Source organism: Salvelinus alpinus, chromosome 4 (assembly GCF_045679555.1).
Source record: "Salvelinus alpinus chromosome 4, SLU_Salpinus.1, whole genome shotgun sequence".
Classification (NCBI taxonomy): domain Eukaryota; kingdom Metazoa; phylum Chordata; class Actinopteri; order Salmoniformes; family Salmonidae; genus Salvelinus; species Salvelinus alpinus.
The window spans coordinates 95,525,063-95,545,166 of NC_092089.1; the positions used below are offsets into that span (position 1 = coordinate 95,525,063).

Sequence of the window (20,104 nt, forward strand, 5' to 3'; positions counted from 1 at the left end):
CACACTTACACTCTTTAAAACTATATTTGAAACCTAAAGGGTTAAAGTTACTTTTGGTGATTATGGCAAGCTAAAATGAAAATAGACTGAAGTAAGCCTATCTGATTTCAGATCACACATCATCTGATGACATGTTTGCTGGTACAGTAGTTTAGTGTTGTATTTCTACCACTGACCATCAGTTCTAGAAGTGCTGCCTTATCATGTAATCTTTACTCAGGACACAGTGAAACACCAGGGATTACCAAGGCCCCTGCCCACCAACCCAACCCACAGCCTGAGTGTCAGTGTCACTAGTCTATCACCCATCTAATTATAACCCCCCACAGTTCTCCAAGAATGGAAGTTTAGAAAGGTCCATCTGTGGGACTAAAAATAGCCCCCCAGCAGCACCCAGCCAGACCCCCTCTCTGCTCTGCTGTGTTAGACAGCAACACATATGCACACCCATGCGCACACACATACAAAACCCAACACACACACATACAAAACCCAACACACATACACACAAAACCCAACACATACACACACACACACACACACACTCACACACGCACACACACACACACACACACACACACACACACACACACACACACACACACACACACACACACACACACACACACACACACACACACACACACACACACACACACACACACACACACACACACACACACACACACTCACACTCAGCTCCCAGACCCCAGTCCCTGTGTGGATACAGCAACACATTCCTCTTGGAGTCTCCTCTTCCTCCACGTGACCAACGGACCATGGAGTTATAAGAGAGTGGTAAGTGTTTACTACCAACGTCCTGATTAACATTGTTGGCAGAAAAATCCCTGGTTGGTAACCCTGTAGGTGAGGTAAGTGGAAAGCATTGTTAACCACCATTTGCTGTGTGGCTCTGGGTCTTTGGAGCATGGTAGCTATAGCAGGAGTTAAATGGGGAATGGGATTCTGTCTGGGTTGGAAGTTTTTAACAATCCCCAAATCTGTTGGTTTTGATCGAATTTTCCATGATCATACTTAGAAATATTTCATTTTCATAATCCATTTCCCCATTATGCCCTCTCTGCAAACTTGTGCAAACCCATATGGTGAGGATGTGGATTTCACTAATTTAACTCTTGCATAGTAATGTCTATTTCAAGAAGTGCTCATCCTGCTTGGCTTCCAATAACACATTTACAGATGTCTGAGAGTAAATGAACTGAATGTTATATATTATTCTGTGAACTGGGCTCTATGTAGTGTGTGTGAGAGATGCATGTAACACAAACATTCCCAGCACTTAAGTGGCCTATCTATTTCTGTCTCTATCCATTCCTGTCTATTATATATTCCCTGTCTCTATGTATTACTTTCTATTATATATTCCCTGTCTCTAACTATATCTATTCCCATATCTAGCTATTCCCTGTCTCTAACTATATCTATTCCCATATCTATCTATTCCCTGTCTCTATCTATTCCCATATCTATCTATTCCTGTCTATTATCTATTCCCTGTCTCTATCTATATCTATTCCCATATCTATCTATTCCTGTCTATTATCTATTCCCTGTCTCTATCTATATCTATTCACTGTCTCTATCTATTCCCATATCTATCTATTCCTGTCTATTATCTATTCCCTGTCTCTATCTATATCTATTCCCTGTCTCTATTTATTCCCATATCTATCTATTCCTGTCTATTTCCTGTTCGATCTATTCCCATATATCTATTCCCTGTCTCTATCTATTCCCTGTCTCTATGTATTACTTTCTATTATATTGTCACGATCGTTAGAATGATTGGACCAAAGCGCAGCGTGCATAGAGTTCCACATGTTTATTTAAATGAAACTCCCAGAAAACAATAAAGAAACAAACGAAACGTGAAGTAATGGAGTGCTCACAGGCACTACACAAAAACAAGATCCCACAAACAACAGGTGGGAAAAGGCTGCCTAAATATGATCCCCAATCAGAGGCAACGATAGATTGGGAACCATACCAGGCCAACATAGAAAACGAAAAACGAGAATGCCCACCCTAATCACACCCTGACCTAACCAAATAGAGAAATAAAAAGGCTCTCTAAGGTCAGGGCGTGACATATATATTCCCTGTCTCTATCTATTACTTTCTATTATCTAGTCCTGTCTATTATCTATTCCTATCTATATCTATTCCCTGTCTCTATCTATTCCATGTCTCTATCTATTCCCTGTCTCTATCTATTCATGTCTATTATCTATTCATTCTCTATCTATTCCTGTCTATTATCCATTCCTGTCTATATCTATTCCCTGTCTCTATCTACTCCCTGTCTCTATCTATTCCCTGTCTCTATCTATTCCTATATGTTATCTATTCCTGTCTCTATCTATTCCCTGTCTCTATCTATTCCCTGTCTCTATCTATTCCTGTCTCTATCTATTCCTATATGTTATCTATTGATGTCTATTATCTATTCCTGTCTCTATCTATTCCTGTCTATTATCCATTCCTGTCTATATCTATTCCCTGTCTCTATCTATTTCTGTCTCTATCTATTCCCTGTCTCTTATCTATTCCTATATGTTATCTATTTCTGTCTCTATCTATTCCCTGTCTCTATCTATTCCTATATGTTATCTATTCCCTGTCTATTATCTATTCCTGTATGTTATCTATTCATGTCTCCATCTATTCCTGTCTATTATCTATTCCTGTCTCTATTTAATCCCATCTCTATCTAGTGCTGTCTATTATCTATTCCTGTTTATTGTCTATTCCTGTATATTATCTATTCCCTGTCTCTATCTATTCCCTTTCTCTATCTAGTCCTGTCTATTATCTTTTCCCTGCCTCTATCTATCCCTGTCTATATCTATTCCTGTCTCTATCTATTCCCTGTCTATTATCTATTCCCTGTCTCTATCTATTACTGTCCTGAAGCACAGATGAGTTCTGGCTGGTACAAACCCAATCAGTTTAGCTATGCCTGTGTGTATGTACTCTCCCTGTCTTTTTCTGATGCCGGTGTCTGATTCCAATTTTCCCTCCGAGGATCTATAAAGGTTATTCATTAACTGAATTGTATCCACCCTCTCTCTCTCTCCTCTCTCTCTCTCTCTCTCTCTCTCCTTTCACTCTCTCTCTCTCCTTTCTCTCCTCTCTCTCTCTTTCTCTCTCTCTCCTTTCAATCTTCTCTCTCTCTCTCTTTCTCTCTCTCCTATCTTTCTCTTTCTCTCCTCTCTCTCTCTTTCTCTCCCTCCCTCTCTCTCCTCTCGTTCTCTCTCTCTCTCTCGTTCTCTCTCTCTCTCTCCTCTCTTTCTCTCTCTCTTCCCCTCCCTCTCGCTCCTCTTTCTCTCTCCTCTCTCTCTTTCTCTCTCTCTACTCTCTTTCGCTCTCTCTCTCTCTCTCCTCTCTTTCTCTCTCCTCTCTCTCTCTCTCCTCTCTTTCTCTCTCTTCCTCTCCCTCTCTCTCCTCTTTCTCTCTCTCTCCTCTCTTTCTCTCTCTCTACTCTCTTTCGCTCTCTCTCTCTCTCTCTCTCCTCTCTCTCTCTCTCCTCTCTTTCTCTCTCCTCTCTCTCTCTGTCTCTCTCCTCAGATGGATGAGTTGTAACTGTTACAGCTATAGTAACAGTATGGTCCTAGACAGTATCAACACAGCCACCAACCCTCTCAAGATGAGTCTAATGGACGTTTCCAAGATCTTCTCTCTGCTTCAGCCCAAGGAAGAGGATGAGGAGGACAATGAGCATGGCCAGGTACAACCAATGAGCTTGCAGTGCTTTGTAACTTAGCAACCTATCACTGAGACAGCATCAGTAGACTTGCACAGTATCAGACTTACTGGGAAGATTGTAAGGGTGTGACTTCCAAGTCTACATGGGTGTGACCTAACCAGGGTCGTATTCATAAGGACATAATTTACAAATGATGTCCAACCGAAAACGTAAAACAAGCTTATTTTATTGAACAAGTTCAGATAGTACCTCCCTACTTCAGTTTTGTTTGTTTTGAGTGTAGGGAATACCACCCAACAGTGCAGCCCAATAACACTGTGTGTATGGTAAGTGGAGGTATAATACTGCTCTGTTCCCCAGGCTCTGAACCAGGCAGTGAGCAGTGATGACGTGGTGCTGGTAGCTGAGCTGTTGTCCCAGGAGAGCTACAGAACGTGTATCAACAGCAGAAGCGGCTGGGGCATCCCTGTTACCCCCCTACGGACCGCCGCAGCACACGGCCAACTGAGGTGTCTGGAACTCCTGCTGGAGCACGGAGCGGAGGTGAGATATGGTGATAGAGTACTTTGGACTAGCTTCTCGTACTCAGACACCTCCTGACATGGACAAAAAAAATCCTGGTTTAATTTACAGTCTGTAGTTTTACAGTTAAGGTTGATTCAAACAACAGTAATTTACTCTGTGCTACTGTATAAGCATGTTGTGACAGCTGCTGATGTAAAAATGGCTTTAGAAATAAATGTGATTTAACCTATTGATGAATTATTGTTTGGTGATTGATTGGTTTTGCAGGTGGACAGTCTTGATGTGAAGGCCCAGACCCCTCTGTTTACAGCGGTCAGTGGTAAACACCTGGACTGTGTTGTGGTCTTACTAAAGGCTGGAGCCGACCCCAACGGCAGCCCGTACAACAACTGTTCCCCGGTGCTGACCGCCGCCCGCGAGGGAGACGTGGAGGTCCTCAGGGAGCTGCTTCAGTTCGGAGCCGAGGTCGACGTCTGGCCCAAAGTCCCTGAGTGGGCCTCCAACGCCACAGCCTGCAGGGGACCCCTGTACATATCCGCTGTATATGGACACCTGGACTGTTTTAAGCTGCTGCTGCTCCACGGGGCTAATCCTAACTATAACTGTAAGTCAGAGAAGATGCTGGCCAGGATCAAGCAGCCCAAGACGGTGCTGGAGATGTGTCTCAGGTATGGCTGTGGAGTGGAATACATACAGCTGCTCATAGACTTTGGGGCAGACGTGTATCTGCCCACGCTGATTATTGACAAGACCACCAAGCAGAACGAAGCGGTGGTGCTGCTGCTCAAGGAGAGAGGTGAGAACATCACACACACTTGTTTTACTTTTGTATCATATTTGTGAAACAGTTGTTTCATATTCGTGAAACAGTTAATACAGATTCGTTACATTTGTTGCACATAAGTTATACATTTGTTACATATTTGACTGTCACATATTCAGTCTGTTCTGTATCTCTAATTGATTGATGGTTGTTAATGATGAGAACATTGGAGACTTTCTCGTATTTCATTGAATTAACTAGAACCTCCCCTGTGTTTTGTTTCCAGTTTGTCCCAATACTCTGATGTCACTGACACGGCTTGCGATTCGGAGATACCTCCCCATGGTTAATAAAATGACGTCCATAGACCGCTTGGACATTCCCCAGATACTGAGGAACTACCTGAAACATCTCACCTGACCTCTATCTCCTGACCTCTGAACTCTGCATGAAGATGATGTCACAAATGGATACGCTATTTGGCTGTGTCTCAATAGTCTACAGTGGATTCCTCTGCTTCATCTCCACTGTTCTGAAAACACATGTTAGGTGAAAGCAATATGGAGGATGATTTATGCAAAACTTTTTAAAAAAGTGCAACAATTTCATACCGTCCTCTTCTGTCTCTACTGAGTGCATCATGGGCTGTAACGTCCAGTTTGTTCTGTTTCTATTGTAGGTGTGAATAATAATTATGCCAAGTTTGCCTTTGAATAGCTGTAGAGGTTGAATTAGAATAAACATGTTTATTTAACTTATTCTCTGTGATTGAATTCAGCAAATGTTTGGTAAATGAAATCATTGGAAATTGGTTGAAGGATGCTGAAACTATAACTCTCCTGGACAGTTATATGAGTGCACAGAGCTTCAGGAGAAACCTTTAGGAAGTGTAAAACTACGAGTAACCACTAGGTGTCACACTACCACTGTAAATGTATTCTCCGTCTATGAAATCACTTCTCACCGTTGGCAAGTAATCTTTAGTCAAGCTAAAAACAATGTCATTTGTGGAATCTTGCTCGCATTAGGAGTGTCCTTGCTGTTAGCTCAACGACACAGTATTGTGTAGAGCATCGAACCAGGTTCAAACCCAGTCAGTCACTGGAGCAGCAAACAAACAGGGAAACAAGACATTGCCTTATTTGAACAGAAGGATTAGTACACAGACAGGATATTACATCACATTACAGGATAAGGACATCCTGTCGAACGTTCACATTGACCTTCGAACACAGTTCAGTATATAGAGGTTTTAATTTCAACAGAAGTACAGTTATATCAATGTGGTTCAGTTTTTACAGAGAAATACAACGTAATAATTCCCAGTGCTCTTTGATTACATCAAAACACATAGACTTCTCGACGCTCCCCATTCACAGTTTCAGGATTTGAATAGGCATTACTTAGTTTCAGGGTTGTTTTTTTCCATTTCTACAACAAATCAAAACAAACCTAATCTAAGGCCAGAGAGAAAATATATGTTCCTGCTATTTGTACTGTACAAACATGGTGATGACATTTCAGACTGACAGATAAAATAGAAGTCATACCAGAGTCCAAACCCCCCACCCCCCTCCTCATTCTAGATGGCAATGTGAATGTACAGTGAATAGCCTAGTAGCTCCAACTAAACTTGTTACTTGTCTTGTTATCTGTTTCAGTGTCCATACATTAGTACCCTGACGGTTCTAAAACCACATACTACTGTATAACCAACTAGAGAAAAGCAACAAGGATTTGTAATGATGACTGTGAGTACGTCCCAAATGGCACCCTATTCCCTCTATAGTGCACTACATTTGACGAGGGCCCATGGGGACTATATAGGGAATAGGATGCCATTTGGGACGAAACCAGTGCATCATATGTATAATGGCTGCTACAGATTTCTCCTTCCTTCCAGCCCTAAATATAGACTCACCCGCCAACGACAGAATCAAGGGCTTATACTGTCAATGACTAAAACAACAACATTAATATCAACATAATACACCATATTACATTTCATAAATATTTGTGATAATATTGGAAGGAAAATAAATAGTGTGTCTCCAAAATGCACCTTAAAGAATCCATAATTGTGTTGAGTAGAGCTGCTGACATGAATAGATAGAGTACATGAATGTATTCAGGACGATGGTTACATATAGCTCCTTCTACCAGGTTTCTTATTGGTTCAGCATAAATACATGCTAACACCATGAACAGTAGATAGATCTCCTACGTGGTGTGTCGTTGCCATAGAAAATGACCCATTTACCTTCAATCTGTTCTGTAGGAGTGGTAGGATATTCTATCAATAGTCAGTGTGTGGCAGAGAACTAACTGATCAAATGAACACATGATTTATCAAAGTATAAACTAGAGTCCAGTGTTATGTTAATGTCTTAACCACCAATCAATTCATTATTGATTGACAGCAAACCACAATCAAGTGTTATAATAATATTATTATGGCATGTCAGTGGATTCATATTCTCTATTGTTGTCTGCCATGAATACATATAATCCCTTGAGAGAGGGAAACAGAAAATGATGGCCTAGAGAAATCATCATATCATTACATGGAATGAAACAGTATCTAATGGCCTAGAGAAATCATCATATCATTACATGGAATGAAACAGTGGAAGGGTGTAAAATAATGGCAGGTTGGTTGTTAAAAGAGAAAATGAAATCTTCAAAGAGTTCATCTCATGTGTCATGCAGAACTCTGGATGCCATAAAACATCATGCATCTACCTGGTACTGAGGATAGAACTGGGTCTCTGGTACTGAGGATAGAACTGGGTCTCTGGTACTGAGGATAGAACTGGGTCTCTGGTACTGAGGATAGAACTGGGTCTCTGGTACTGAGGATAGAACTGGGTCTCTGGTACTGAGGATAGAACTGGGTCTCTGGTACTGAGGATAGAACAGGGTCTCTGGTACTGAGGATAGAACTGGGTCTCTGGTACTGAGGATAGAACTGGGTCTCTGGTACTGAGGATAGAACTGGGTCTCTGGTACTGAGGATAGAACTGGGTCTCTGGTACTGAGGATAGAACTGGGTCTCTGGTACTGAGGATAGAACTGGGTCTCTGGTACTGAGGATAGAACTGGGTCTCTGGTACTGAGGATAGAACTGGGTCTCTGGTACTGAGGATAGAACTGGGTCTCTGGTACTGAGGATAGAACTGGGTCTCTGGTACTGAGGATAGAACAGGGTCTCTGGTACTGAGGATAGAACTGGGTCTCTGGTACTGAGGATAGAACTGGGTCTCTGGTACTGAGGATAGAACTGGGTCTCTGGTACTGAGGATAGAACTGGGTCTCTGGTACTGAGGATAGAACTGGGTCTCTGGCACTGAGGATAGAACTGGGTCTCTGGTACTGAGGATAGAACTGGGTCTCTGGTACTGAGGATAGAACTGGGTCTCTGGTACTGAGGATAGAACGGTCTCTGGTACTGAGGATAGAACTGGGTCTCTGGTACTGAGGATAGAACTGGGTCTCTGGTACTGAGGCTAGAACTTGGTCTCAAATGGCACCCTCTTCCCTTTATAGTGCCCTACTTTTGAACAGGAGCTCTGGTCCAAAGTAGTGCACTATATAGGGAACAATTTTGGTGTCATTTGAGATTCAAACTAGAACTGAAGCAACACCGTTGGCGGTCTCCAACGGAAAATACTAATATTGTAATATAATATATGATCTGTTGTTTACACAGTATGCACATGTAGCTAGCTGCTAGTCACACGTAATATGACTGCTCTGTCTGTTTCCTCACCATTTTATGTCAGTTAGCTTCTATAAAATGTGGAAGTTGAACTGGAAAATTAAAAAGTAATGTAAATAAACCAAATACTGACTAACTATATAATCATCTCCCACCATTCTGTCCTTCTGTCCAACCCCCTACGTCTTTCATTAATACACTGAGGAGATCAATAGGAAAATTTATTAAAATCTAAATGAACTGATTTAATCTACATTTAATTTAACCTCTACGGGATCGGTTGAGCTAACCTAGGTTAATGTGATTAGCATGAGGTTGTAATTAACAAGAACATTTCCCAGGACATAGACGTATCTGATATGGGCAGAAATATTAAATTCTTGTTAATCTTACTTCACTGTCTAATTTACAGTAGCTATTACAGTGAAAGAATACCCTGCTATTCTTTGAGGAGAGTGGACAGTTATGAACTTGAAAATGTATCAATAAACCAATTAGGCACATTTGGGCAGACTCGATACAACATTTTGAACAGAAATGCAATGGTTCATTGGTTCAATCTAAAACTTTGCACATACACTGCTGCCATCTAGTGGCCAAAATCGAAATCATACCAAACCTGGAATAATACATTATGGCCTTGCATTTCAAATATGATGAAAAAAAAAACATGTTTTTTTCTTTTAATTATCTTTTACCACATCCAATGTGTTATATTCTCCTACATTAATTTCACATTTCCACAAACTTCAAAGTGTTTCCTTTCAAATGGTATCAAGAATATGCATATCCTTGCTTCAGGTCCTGAGCTACAGGCAGTTAGATTTGGGTATGTTATTTTAGGCGAAAATTTTGGTTTTAGATAGTCTTAGTATTCGTCAGACAAAAAGAGTGAAATGTCCCTGATATTCAACAGATGCTCTGGTACTACAATAATAATGCTTGGGTTTGTTAGGGGGTAAATGCACCAGTCAAGCACAGCCCCCGCTCACATGGAAACAGCCTGACCTATCCTGGAATACACACTGCATATGTGAGCGGAGGTTGTTGTGCTTGACTGGTGTATATTTAGAGTGATATTCAGAGTGATATTTAGAGTGATATTTAGAGTGATATTTAGAGTGATATTTAGAATGATATTCAGAGTGATATTTAGAGTGATATTTAGAGTGATATTCAGTTTGGCTCCCAGGCTCCTGCCCTTCATGTTTCTGTCCGTCTGGTTTCTCTAACACTGGGAATCCCCACTCGCAGGCACAGAGCATCCCAAATGGCACCCTATTCCTTATATAGTGCACTACTTTTGGCCAGAGACCTATAGGGAATTGGTTTGCCATTTGGGACAGCCCAGAGAGACGAGAAGTCCTACACTGGAGTGGGAAAGAGAATACATGCCTGATTCAATCGTTGCTACATGAATAGATCCAGTAATCACTAGTGGGACGCTGGAAGACACTGTTAGGGTATCTCTGTTAGATAGCATCTCTGTTAGGGCATCTCTGTTAGGGCATCTCTGTTAGGGTATCTCTGTTAGATAGCATCTCTGTTAGGGCATCTCTGTTAGATAGCGTCTCTGTTAGGGTATCTCTGTTAGATAGCATCTCTGTTAGATAGCATCTCTGTTAGGGCATCACTGTTAGGGTATCTCTGTTAGGGCATCTCTGTTAGATAGCATCTCTGTTAGATAGCATCTCTGTTAGGGCATCTCTGTTAGATAGCATCTCTGTTAGGGTATCTCTGTTAGGGTATCTCTGTTAGGGTATCTCTGTTAGGGTATCTCTGTTAGATAGCATCTCTGTTAGATAGCATCTCTGTTAGATAGCATCCCTGTTAGATAGCATCTCTGTTAGGGCACAGTTTATGTGCGTCCCAAATGGCACCCTATTCCCTACTTTTGACCATGGGCACTGGTCAAAAGTAGTGCACTATATACAGTATAGGGTGCCATTTGGGATGCACTTTTGTTAGGGCACAGTTAGATCAGAGATAGCCTCCTGCAGGCTTTTGTTCCAGCCCTGCTCTAACACACCTGATTCAAGATAATCAAGGTCTTGGGGACCAGCTGGTTAGTAGAGTCTGGTGTGTAGGTGCAGGGCTGGAATAAAATCATGCGGGAGGGTATCTCTCCAGGAGGAGGGAATCTCTCCAGGAGGAAGGTATCTCTCCAGGAGGAGGGTATCTCTCCAGGAGGAAGGTATCTCTCCAGGAGGAGGGAATCTCTCCAGGAGGAAGGTATCTCTCCAGGAGGAGGGTATCTCTCCAGGAGGAAGGTATCTCTCCAGGAGGAGGGAATCTCTCCAGGAGGAAGGAATCTCTCCAGGAGGAAGGTATCTCTCCAGGAGGAGGGTTGGCCACCCCTGATCTAAAGCAATCATTCTAGGAACACTTTCTAGAGATACCAGGAATCAAATCATCCTTTTATCCACTTTTGTTTTACTGAAATAAAATAAAACATAAATTACACACCATACAAATAAAATCTAAATGACTTCTTCTTCAATAATTAATTTATATAGGGCCTATGAGAAGGCAAACAAATGACATAAAACTATATAATAATTGTTTTATATCACATTGTCGTGAGTATTGTAGATACAATGATATATCACATTGCACAAGTTGGCATACTGTATTTGATTTCCATCAACTGGTATCATCTGATAATATTTCTATATTTGTGTCTAAGTATGAACATCGCTTCCATTAATATGACAGAGTTGATAATTAATATGACAGATTTGATCATTAATATTACCGATTTGATGAACTTAAATTCAAACTTTGAAACAGGAAAACTAAGACCTATAAACAGAGACATCCAGTGGTTATTTCTCTCTAGTTTACAACATTCTCACCCTTAAAAAACATTGTCCTTTTAGCAGATGCTCTCATACAGAGCGACTTACAGTCATGAGTGGATACATTTTCATAGTGGTCCCCCGAGGGAATCGAACCCACAACCCTGGCATTACATGCGCCATGCTCTACCAACTGAGCCACATCAGAACTTCAAAAGCTTCATTGTGAATGTTAATTATTCGACAGCTGAACAAAATGAAAAAAAAAAAAATCATCTGTCATAATTTTGTAATTTTGTAATTTCTGTCAAGGAATTAGATGACATGTGTTAGTCCGATCAGACAGACAGGTGAGACAGACAGGCATTCTACCTGTCTACAGCTCAGTACTCAGATATTCTACCTGTCTACAGCTCAGTACTCAGGCAGACAGACATTCTACCTGTCTACAGCTCAGTACTCAGACAGACAGACATTCTACCTGTCTACAGCTCAGTACTCAGGCAGACAGACATTCTACCTGTCTACAGCACACTACTCAGACAGACAGACATTCTACCTGTCTACAGCTCAGTACTCAGACAGACAGACATTCTACCTGTCTACAGCTCAGTACTCAGACAGACAGACATTCTACCTGTCTACAGCTCAGTACTCAGACAGACAGACATTCTACCTGTCTACAGCTCAGTACTCAGATATTTTACCTGTCTACAGCTCAGTACTCAGGCAGACAGACATTCTACCTGTCTACAGAACACTACTCAGACAGACAGACATTCTACCTGTCTACAGCTCAGTACTCAGGCAGGCAGACAGACATTCTACCTGTCTACAGCACACTACTCAGACAGACAGACATTCTACCTGTCTACAGCTCAGTACTCAGATATTTTACCTGTCTACAGCTCAGTACTCAGGCAGACAGACATTCTACCTGTCTACAGCTCAGTACTCAGACAGACAGACATTCTACCTGTCTACAGCTCAGTACTCAGACAGACAGACATTCTACCTGTCTACAGAACACTACTCAGACAGACAGACATTCTACCTGTCTACAGCACACTACTCAGACAGACAGACATTCTACCTGTCTGCAGCTCAGTACTCAGGCAGACAGGGGAGACAGACAGACATTCTACTGGTCTACAGCTTAGTACTCAGACAGACAGGAGCATGAAACCCTTTGTGACCCAACAGCCAGCCTCTGTGGATGGACGCAATGATTATACCCTGTCAACAGTGTTTGGCGCGTAATAGATAATGTAAATGTTGTATTGATGTTACGGCTATTGATTACTTCCCTGACCTGCCGTAATATGATGGATAATGGCAGACATCCAACTAGATGTCCAACCTCATTAAACAAAAACATAGTCAGATAGAAGGGAGGGAACAGAAAGAGGGAGACAACTGAGATAGAGGGAAAAGAGAGACAGAGAGGGGAAAGAGAGAGATAAGACAGATATAGAGGGGAATGGGGATTGAGAAGAGAGAAAGAGAGAGGGAGGGAGGGGGGGGGGGAGAGGGAGAGAGAGAGAGAGAGGGGGATAGAGAGGAGACAGATGGTAAAGAAAGAGAAAGAGAGGGAATAGAGAAAGACAGAAAGCACAGAGAGAGAAATAGACAGAGTGAATAGAGAGTGAGAGAGAGTGAGAATGAGAGATAGACAGAGGGTAAAGAGAAGAGAGAGAGAGAAGAGAGAGAGACAGAGGGTAAAGAGAAGAGAGAGAGAAGAGAGAGAGACAGAGGGTAAAGAGAAGAGAAGAGAGAGAGACAGAGGGTAAAGAGAAGAGACAAGATAAAATGAGAGAGATAGACAGAGGGTAAAGAAAGAGAAGAGATAGAGACAGAGGGTAAAGAAAGAGAGAGGAGAGAGAGAGACAGAGGGCAAAGAAAGAGAGAGAGAGAAGAGAGAGAGAGACAGAGGGTAAAGAAAGAGAGAAGAGAGAGAGAGAAGAGAGAGAGACAGAGGGTAAAGAAAGAGAGAAGAGAGAGAGAGAAGAGAGAGAGAGAGACAGAGGGTAAAGAAAGAGAGAGAAGAAAGAGAGAGACAGAGAGAGAATGAGAGAGAGAGAATGAGAGAGAGAATGAGAGAGAGAGAGATATGGTCTGACCAGTCTTTAATGGGACAGTCGTCAGTGATGCTGACGACAGAACTTATGAGAAACATTAGAACCGGCCAACAGCTCTCCTGTCAGTCAAAGTGGCACCCTACCTACCCCACTATATAGGGAATAGGATGCCATTTCAGCCTCAGCCTCATCGTTACAGTGCACACTCACAACAACATAATCCTCACAGACACACACATCAACACAACAGAACGCCTGTCATCTACACAATCATACTGTACTGTAGGTAGGTGGACTCACTAGTTCTGGTAAAGGAACATTAAATATGCTTACTTCAAATATGGAAAAAAGGCGGAGACTGAAAAGAACAAAATAAAAGCTATCTCCATGAATCCAGGACATTCAGATGGCGATGGTGGGGTTGAGGGATGTAGTAGTGGATTCCTGTACAGTACAGTTCAGTAGGGAACAGTGGTGTCTACTGGAGGAGAGAAGCATTGGAACTTAGAACCAAGAACAGTTAGAATGAAGCGAAGAAGTTAGAATCCATAGTTCTCCAGGCTCCTGGGTGACAACTCACAAACTCAGTCTCCACAACGAAACTCACTAATAAACATCATTGGTCCTTCTTCCAGTAGTTCTTTTTTTTGTCTTCAATTCTTTTTCGCAGGACAACGATGTAATCTTCCAAACATTTTAGTTTGAGTGTTTCTCACAAAAAAATAGATGGTCCTTGGAAAGAGTCTGTTTCTCTATTTCTTAAAAGGTGTTAATCTAGTAAAATTGTTGTGCCAGAAAGGAGCCTGGCCTCGTTTGGATTGACTGAATTCAAAAACCTCTGCATGTGCCAAGTCCTTTGCTAGGTCATACTGTCCCAGGGGTAGGGGATCCTGGGGAGGGGGGTAGGAGGGGGGCACGCACCTGTTCACACCTGGAAGGCAGGTGCAGAGTAGGGGGCAGGAAGGAGGGAACAGAGTAGGGGGCAGGAAGGAGGGAACAGAGTAGGGGGCAGGAAGGAGGGAACAGAGTAGGGGGCAGGAAGGAGGGAACAGAGTAGGGGGCAGGAAGGAGGGAACAGAGTAGGGGGCAGGAAGGAGGGAACAGAGTAGGGGGCAGGAAGGAGGGAACAGAGTAGGGGGCAGGAAGGAGGGAACAGAGTAGGGGGCAGGAAGGAGGGAACAGAGTAGGGGGCAGGAAGGAGGAGCAGAGTAGGGGGCAGGAAGGAGGGAACAGAGTAGGGGGCAGGAAGGAGGGAACAGAGTAGGGGGCAGGAAGGAGGGAACAGAGTAGGGGGCAGGAAGGAGGGAACAGAGTAGGGGGCAGGAAGGAGGGAACAGAGTAGGGAAGAGGCAGAGAGCAGAAGCAAAGGGGTGGAGAAGTGGATAGCCAGAGAATCATGGTCAGTATTGGATCAGAAACAGAACATTTGTACACAACATCTAGTCATGCTTTCACAACAAACAAGCAACTACAACTATGCACTACGTTGTTCATCACTGTGTTACGATTGTAGCATATACTATTATGATCATATGATGATGCTTGAGGATGGAAAATACACATCTCTGCTCTAGTAATGACACAAGGGAGAACTAGAGATGCTATTCAAACAATCCTTGAATCAGGCAAACACGAGGACCAGGAAAATAACATTCTTCCAGCACATGTATGAAATCAGACGTTTCCATTGACGAAGGAGAGTGTTATTCCGTCTTTGCTGATTACGTGTTTGATTGAATAGCACCCTAAGACTACGCAAAGTAAGAGCAATCAAAATAGATTTATAAGAATAGAAAGCTGCTGGACTACGATCTATGAGCATTACAACAACTACTCCACAGCCAATATAAAACTGTGAATAATCAATATTTGATGATGGAAAATTTAAAAGTTGCCATGGCATCTTGAAAAACACAGTGTCGTTGTGTTGTTAACTGATTATAGACACTGTTTCTTTATGGACATCTGGGAGAGCCTTGAGAGTAAAGATCAACATGCTCCAATGCCATTGGTAATCATAGTAGTTCTGATTTCTTATCAGTTGCCATGGCATCTTGTTGCATTATCTCTACAGTAAACAAAACTCTAATGAATGATATACCTTTATCATTTTCAAACCATGTCCATAAAACAAGGCCCTCTTTCTCAAGATGATATCTAACAATGAATCTGAAAATTCAAGAGCAGTACTTCACCTTGTGCCAACCGTGTAACACACACAGTTACTGTCAAATTACGATGTTACACACACAGATACTGTCAAACCACGATGTAACACACACACAGTTACTGTCAAACCACGATGTAATACACACAGTTACTGTCAAACGACGATGTAACACAAACCCAGAACAGTACAGTACTGTGACACACCAAACCAAACACAGAACAGAACAGTACTGTGACACACCAAACCAAACACAGAACAGAACAGTACTGTGACACACCAAACCAAACACAGAACAACACAGTTCTGACACACATCCAGGGCTCTATTTTAACAAGCCTAACCCAGTGGTAAATCTCAGAGATGGCGGTAGCGCTATAGGTCTGGGGGTGTGTCCAAAATATTTGTACTATTTTCACAGCCAGAATGATGAGTGCAGTAGCTGGCGGTGGTGTGAAAGGGTTTTGAAGAATAATCAACCTGTAGGTGTGACTAGGGCCTGGCCACTCACTGGCCAATCCATGCGTTCCATGGCTTAGTCTACTGCATGCATTTGTCTCGAGTTCTGTAAGTTATTGACGGTCTTGACATTGTCATCAACACCAATTCGGCTGGGGACACGGCATATTTTCCTCCTGGTCCATAATATATTGATACTACTACAGTTTATAGTATATTGATACTGTGTTTATAGTATATTGATACTGTGTTTATAGTATATTGATACTGTGTTTATAGTATATTGATACCACTACAGTTTATAGTATATTGATACTACAGTTTATGGTATATTGATTACTAGTACAGTTGATAGTACTAAAGTTTATAGTATATTGATAATACTAAAGTTTATAGTATATTGATAGTACTAACGTTTATAGTATATTGATACCACTACAGTTTATAGTATATTGATACTACAGTTGATAGTATTGTGATACTACTACAGTTTATAGTATATTGACATTACACTTTATAGTATATTGACACTACTGCAGTTAATAGTATATTGATACTACAGCTTATAGTATATTGATAATAGTAGAGTTTATAGTATATTGATACTACTAAAGTTTATACAGTTGATACTACTAAAGTTCATAGTATATTGATTCTACAGTTTATAGTATATCAATACTACAGTTGATAGTATATTGATACTACTACAGTTTATAGTATATTGATACTGCACTTCATAGTATATTGATACTACTGCAGTTTATAGTATATTGATACTACTGCAGTTTATAGTATATTGATACTACTGCAGTTTATAGTATATTGATACTACAGTTTATAGAATATTGATAAAACAGTTGATAGAATATTGATAAAACAGTTTATAGTATATTGATACTACTACAGTTGATAGTATCATGATAATACTACAGTTGATAGTATATTGATACTACTACAGTTATAATATATTGATACTACAGTTTATAGTATATTGATACTACTACAGTTTATAGTATATTGACACCGCCACAGTTTATAATATATTTATACTAAAGTTGATAGTATATTGATACAACAATTGATAGTATATTGATACCACAGTTGATAGTATATTGATACTACTGCAGTTTATAGTATATTGATACTACACTTTATATTATATTGACACTACTGCAGTTAATAGTATATTGATACTACAGCTTATAGTATATTGATAATAGTAGAGTTTATAGTATATTGATACTACTAAAGTTTATACAGTTGATACTACTAAAGTTCATAGTATATTGATTCTACCGTTTATAGTATATCAATACTACAGTTGATAGTATATTGATACTACTACAGTTTATAGTATATTGATACTGTACTTCATAGTATATTGATACTACTGCAGTTTATAGTATATTGATACTACTGCAGTTTATAGTATATTGATACTACTGCAGTTTATAGTGTATTGATACTACAGTTTATAGAATATTGATAAAACAGTTTATAGAATATTGATAAAACAGTTTATAGTATATTGATAGTACTACAGTTGATAGTATCATGATAATACTACAGTTGATATTATATTGATACTACTACAGTTATAGTATATTGATACTGCAGTTTATAGTATATTGATACTACTACAGTTTATAGTATATTGATACTGCAGTTTATAGTATATTGATACTACAGTTTATAGTATATTGACACCGCCACAGTTTATAATATATTTATACTAAAGTTGATAGTACATTGATACTACAATTGATAGTATATTGATACCACAGTTGATAGTATATTGACACTACTACAGTGTATAGTATATTGATACTTCAGTTTATAGTATATTGATACTACTACAGTTTATAGTGTATTGATAGTACAGTTTATAGTATATTGACACTACAGTTTATAGTATATTGACACTACTGCAGTTTATAGTATATTGATACTTCAGTTTATAGTATATTGATACTTCAGTTTATAGTATATTGATACAACTACAGTTTATAGTGTATTGATAGTACAGTGTATAGTATATTGACACTACAGTTTATAGTATATTGATACTACCGCAGTTTAAAGTATATTGATACCACATTTGATATCATATTGATACTACAGTTTATAGTATATTGATACTACTACAATGTATAGTATATTGATACTACAGTTGATAGCATATTGGTACTACATTGTATAGTATATTGATACTACCACAGTCAACAGTATATTGCTACTACTACAGTTGGTAGTATATTGATACTACTACAGTTTATAGTATATTGATACTACAGTTTACAGTATATTGATACTACAGCTGATCGTATATTGATACTACTACAGTTTATAGTATATTGCTACTACAGTTGGTAGTATACTGATACTGCAGTTGCTAGTATATTGATACTGCTACAGTTTATAGTATATTGATACTACAGTTGATAGTATATTGATACTACAGTTTATTAAATAGCATAGGCTACAATAACTTAATAGCAACAGTAAATTAAAAAACATCCAGTGTTTGCTCAATAGCCACACTTGGAGTGTTGGCAGTCAACATTGTTGTAATTGGCTTCAACAAGCCTAGCCTACAAGCACATCGCAATTCTCCTAAAATAAAACATTATAAGTTACCGTAAATTGTATTGTATGTGTGAGGCACGTTCTCAATAAGCCAGATATAGCCTAGGACTACCGCTGATGCTGCTTTATAGGACTGAACAATTGAAATAAGTTTGGAGGCGCGAGTGTTTGGTCACCTGAGGAGAGGAGCTCTTTGGAGATGGGAATGGATACTTGAACAAGCGAAAGGTAGCAAGCAGGTAGGCATATGTATGTCTGTTATTGGATGTGCAGTATATTTTCAATTCAAGGTACTCTGACGAATAGGAAATTTAAACACCTTTTACGGATCGGCTGCGTTGCAAGGCCGGGATAAAAAAGACAAGACGTATTGCTGTTGAACCAGCCTTAGTATCCTAGACCTAGGGTAAGGGTAGCACTACGTAGGGCTTGATATGAAACGGAAAACAATATATTTTTTAAAACAGCAACAATATTTATAAATAGGGTGGGGTCAGAAGCATGATGTCATAAAGCGCATCTCTCGTTCCATGGCACTGTGTGCACAGGTAGGTCTAAATGTCTTTACGCATAACACTGACACATCTATGCAAAATACTAGGATACTGTCGATTGTATCGTTGCCTATGTGCGAGGCAGATCCTCAAAACAATCTGGAGTTGATAAAGCATTATAGGAGGACTGAATAGTTTGGAGGAACGTGTCTTTTGTACTCAAACGAGGGGCGCTCTTTGAGAATGGGGATGGATAACCTACTGAACAAGCTAAATGAAGTATGCAGGTATGTCAATTGAAAAAGCATGGGGGCAAAAACCTCTAAAAATATTTCACGTCACTCTCAGTAGACCATTTAAAACCTCTGTATCCAGAGGCTACTTGGCTAATGGCCAGGATAAATGCAATGCTTATAAACCAGCCTTAATAAAGGGGAGGGTAGGCTACACTTGATTTTTGATCAAATTAAATAAAATGGGGAGGGAACCAAATGTTTTTTATGCTTCTAAATACGGTACAAATGGCACATCTCTCTTCCATAGACAATTTCATTCCAATAGAGCCCCTAGACTGAGGAATGGGCCATCTTAACAGAAACAACATTCACAGAGAGACCACACACATCTGTTATGATGAGTCTAACGGTACAAAACACACATCACATCAACACTGGCAAACACACATCTGTTATGATGAGTCTAACGGTACAAAACACACATCACATCAACAATGGCAAACAACACACATCCAACTGGCATTCTTTACACCTTCTGCATTTTTACTTCATG

General features: G+C 40.2%; 2 protein-coding genes across 10 annotated transcripts in view; one reads left to right on the forward strand and one right to left on the reverse strand.

Annotated features, from left to right (window-relative positions):
• The first annotated feature begins 434 nt into the window (after window positions 1–434).
• Window positions 435–6,787, forward strand: LOC139574749 (ankyrin repeat and SOCS box protein 12-like). 3 transcript variants are annotated; one of them, XM_071399609.1, is made up of 5 exons: window positions 435–798; window positions 3,589–3,748; window positions 4,088–4,270; window positions 4,520–5,048; window positions 5,302–6,787. In XM_071399609.1, exons 2-5 carry the CDS (start codon window positions 3,593–3,595, stop codon window positions 5,433–5,435), a joined length of 1,002 nt encoding a protein of 333 aa, XP_071255710.1. In that variant the 5' UTR covers window positions 435–798; window positions 3,589–3,592; the 3' UTR covers window positions 5,436–6,787. The 3 variants fall into 3 exon arrangements, with proteins under 3 accessions (XP_071255710.1, XP_071255712.1, XP_071255709.1); XM_071399611.1 differs by having other exon boundaries at window positions 621–867; XM_071399608.1 differs by having other exon boundaries at window positions 779–872.
• Window positions 6,251–20,104, reverse strand: part of LOC139574746 (rho guanine nucleotide exchange factor 9-like) — a 90,132-nt gene continuing 76,278 nt past the window's right edge. For 6 of the 7 annotated variants that reach the window (XM_071399597.1, XM_071399601.1, XM_071399598.1 and 3 more), the window contains one exon: window positions 6,251–14,540. In XM_071399597.1, the coding sequence (XP_071255698.1) occupies window positions 14,362–14,540 (179 nt within the window). In that variant the 3' untranslated portion in view covers window positions 6,251–14,361. The remainder of the gene's footprint in view (window positions 14,541–20,104) is intronic. The other variant, XM_071399599.1, reaches the window with a different exon arrangement.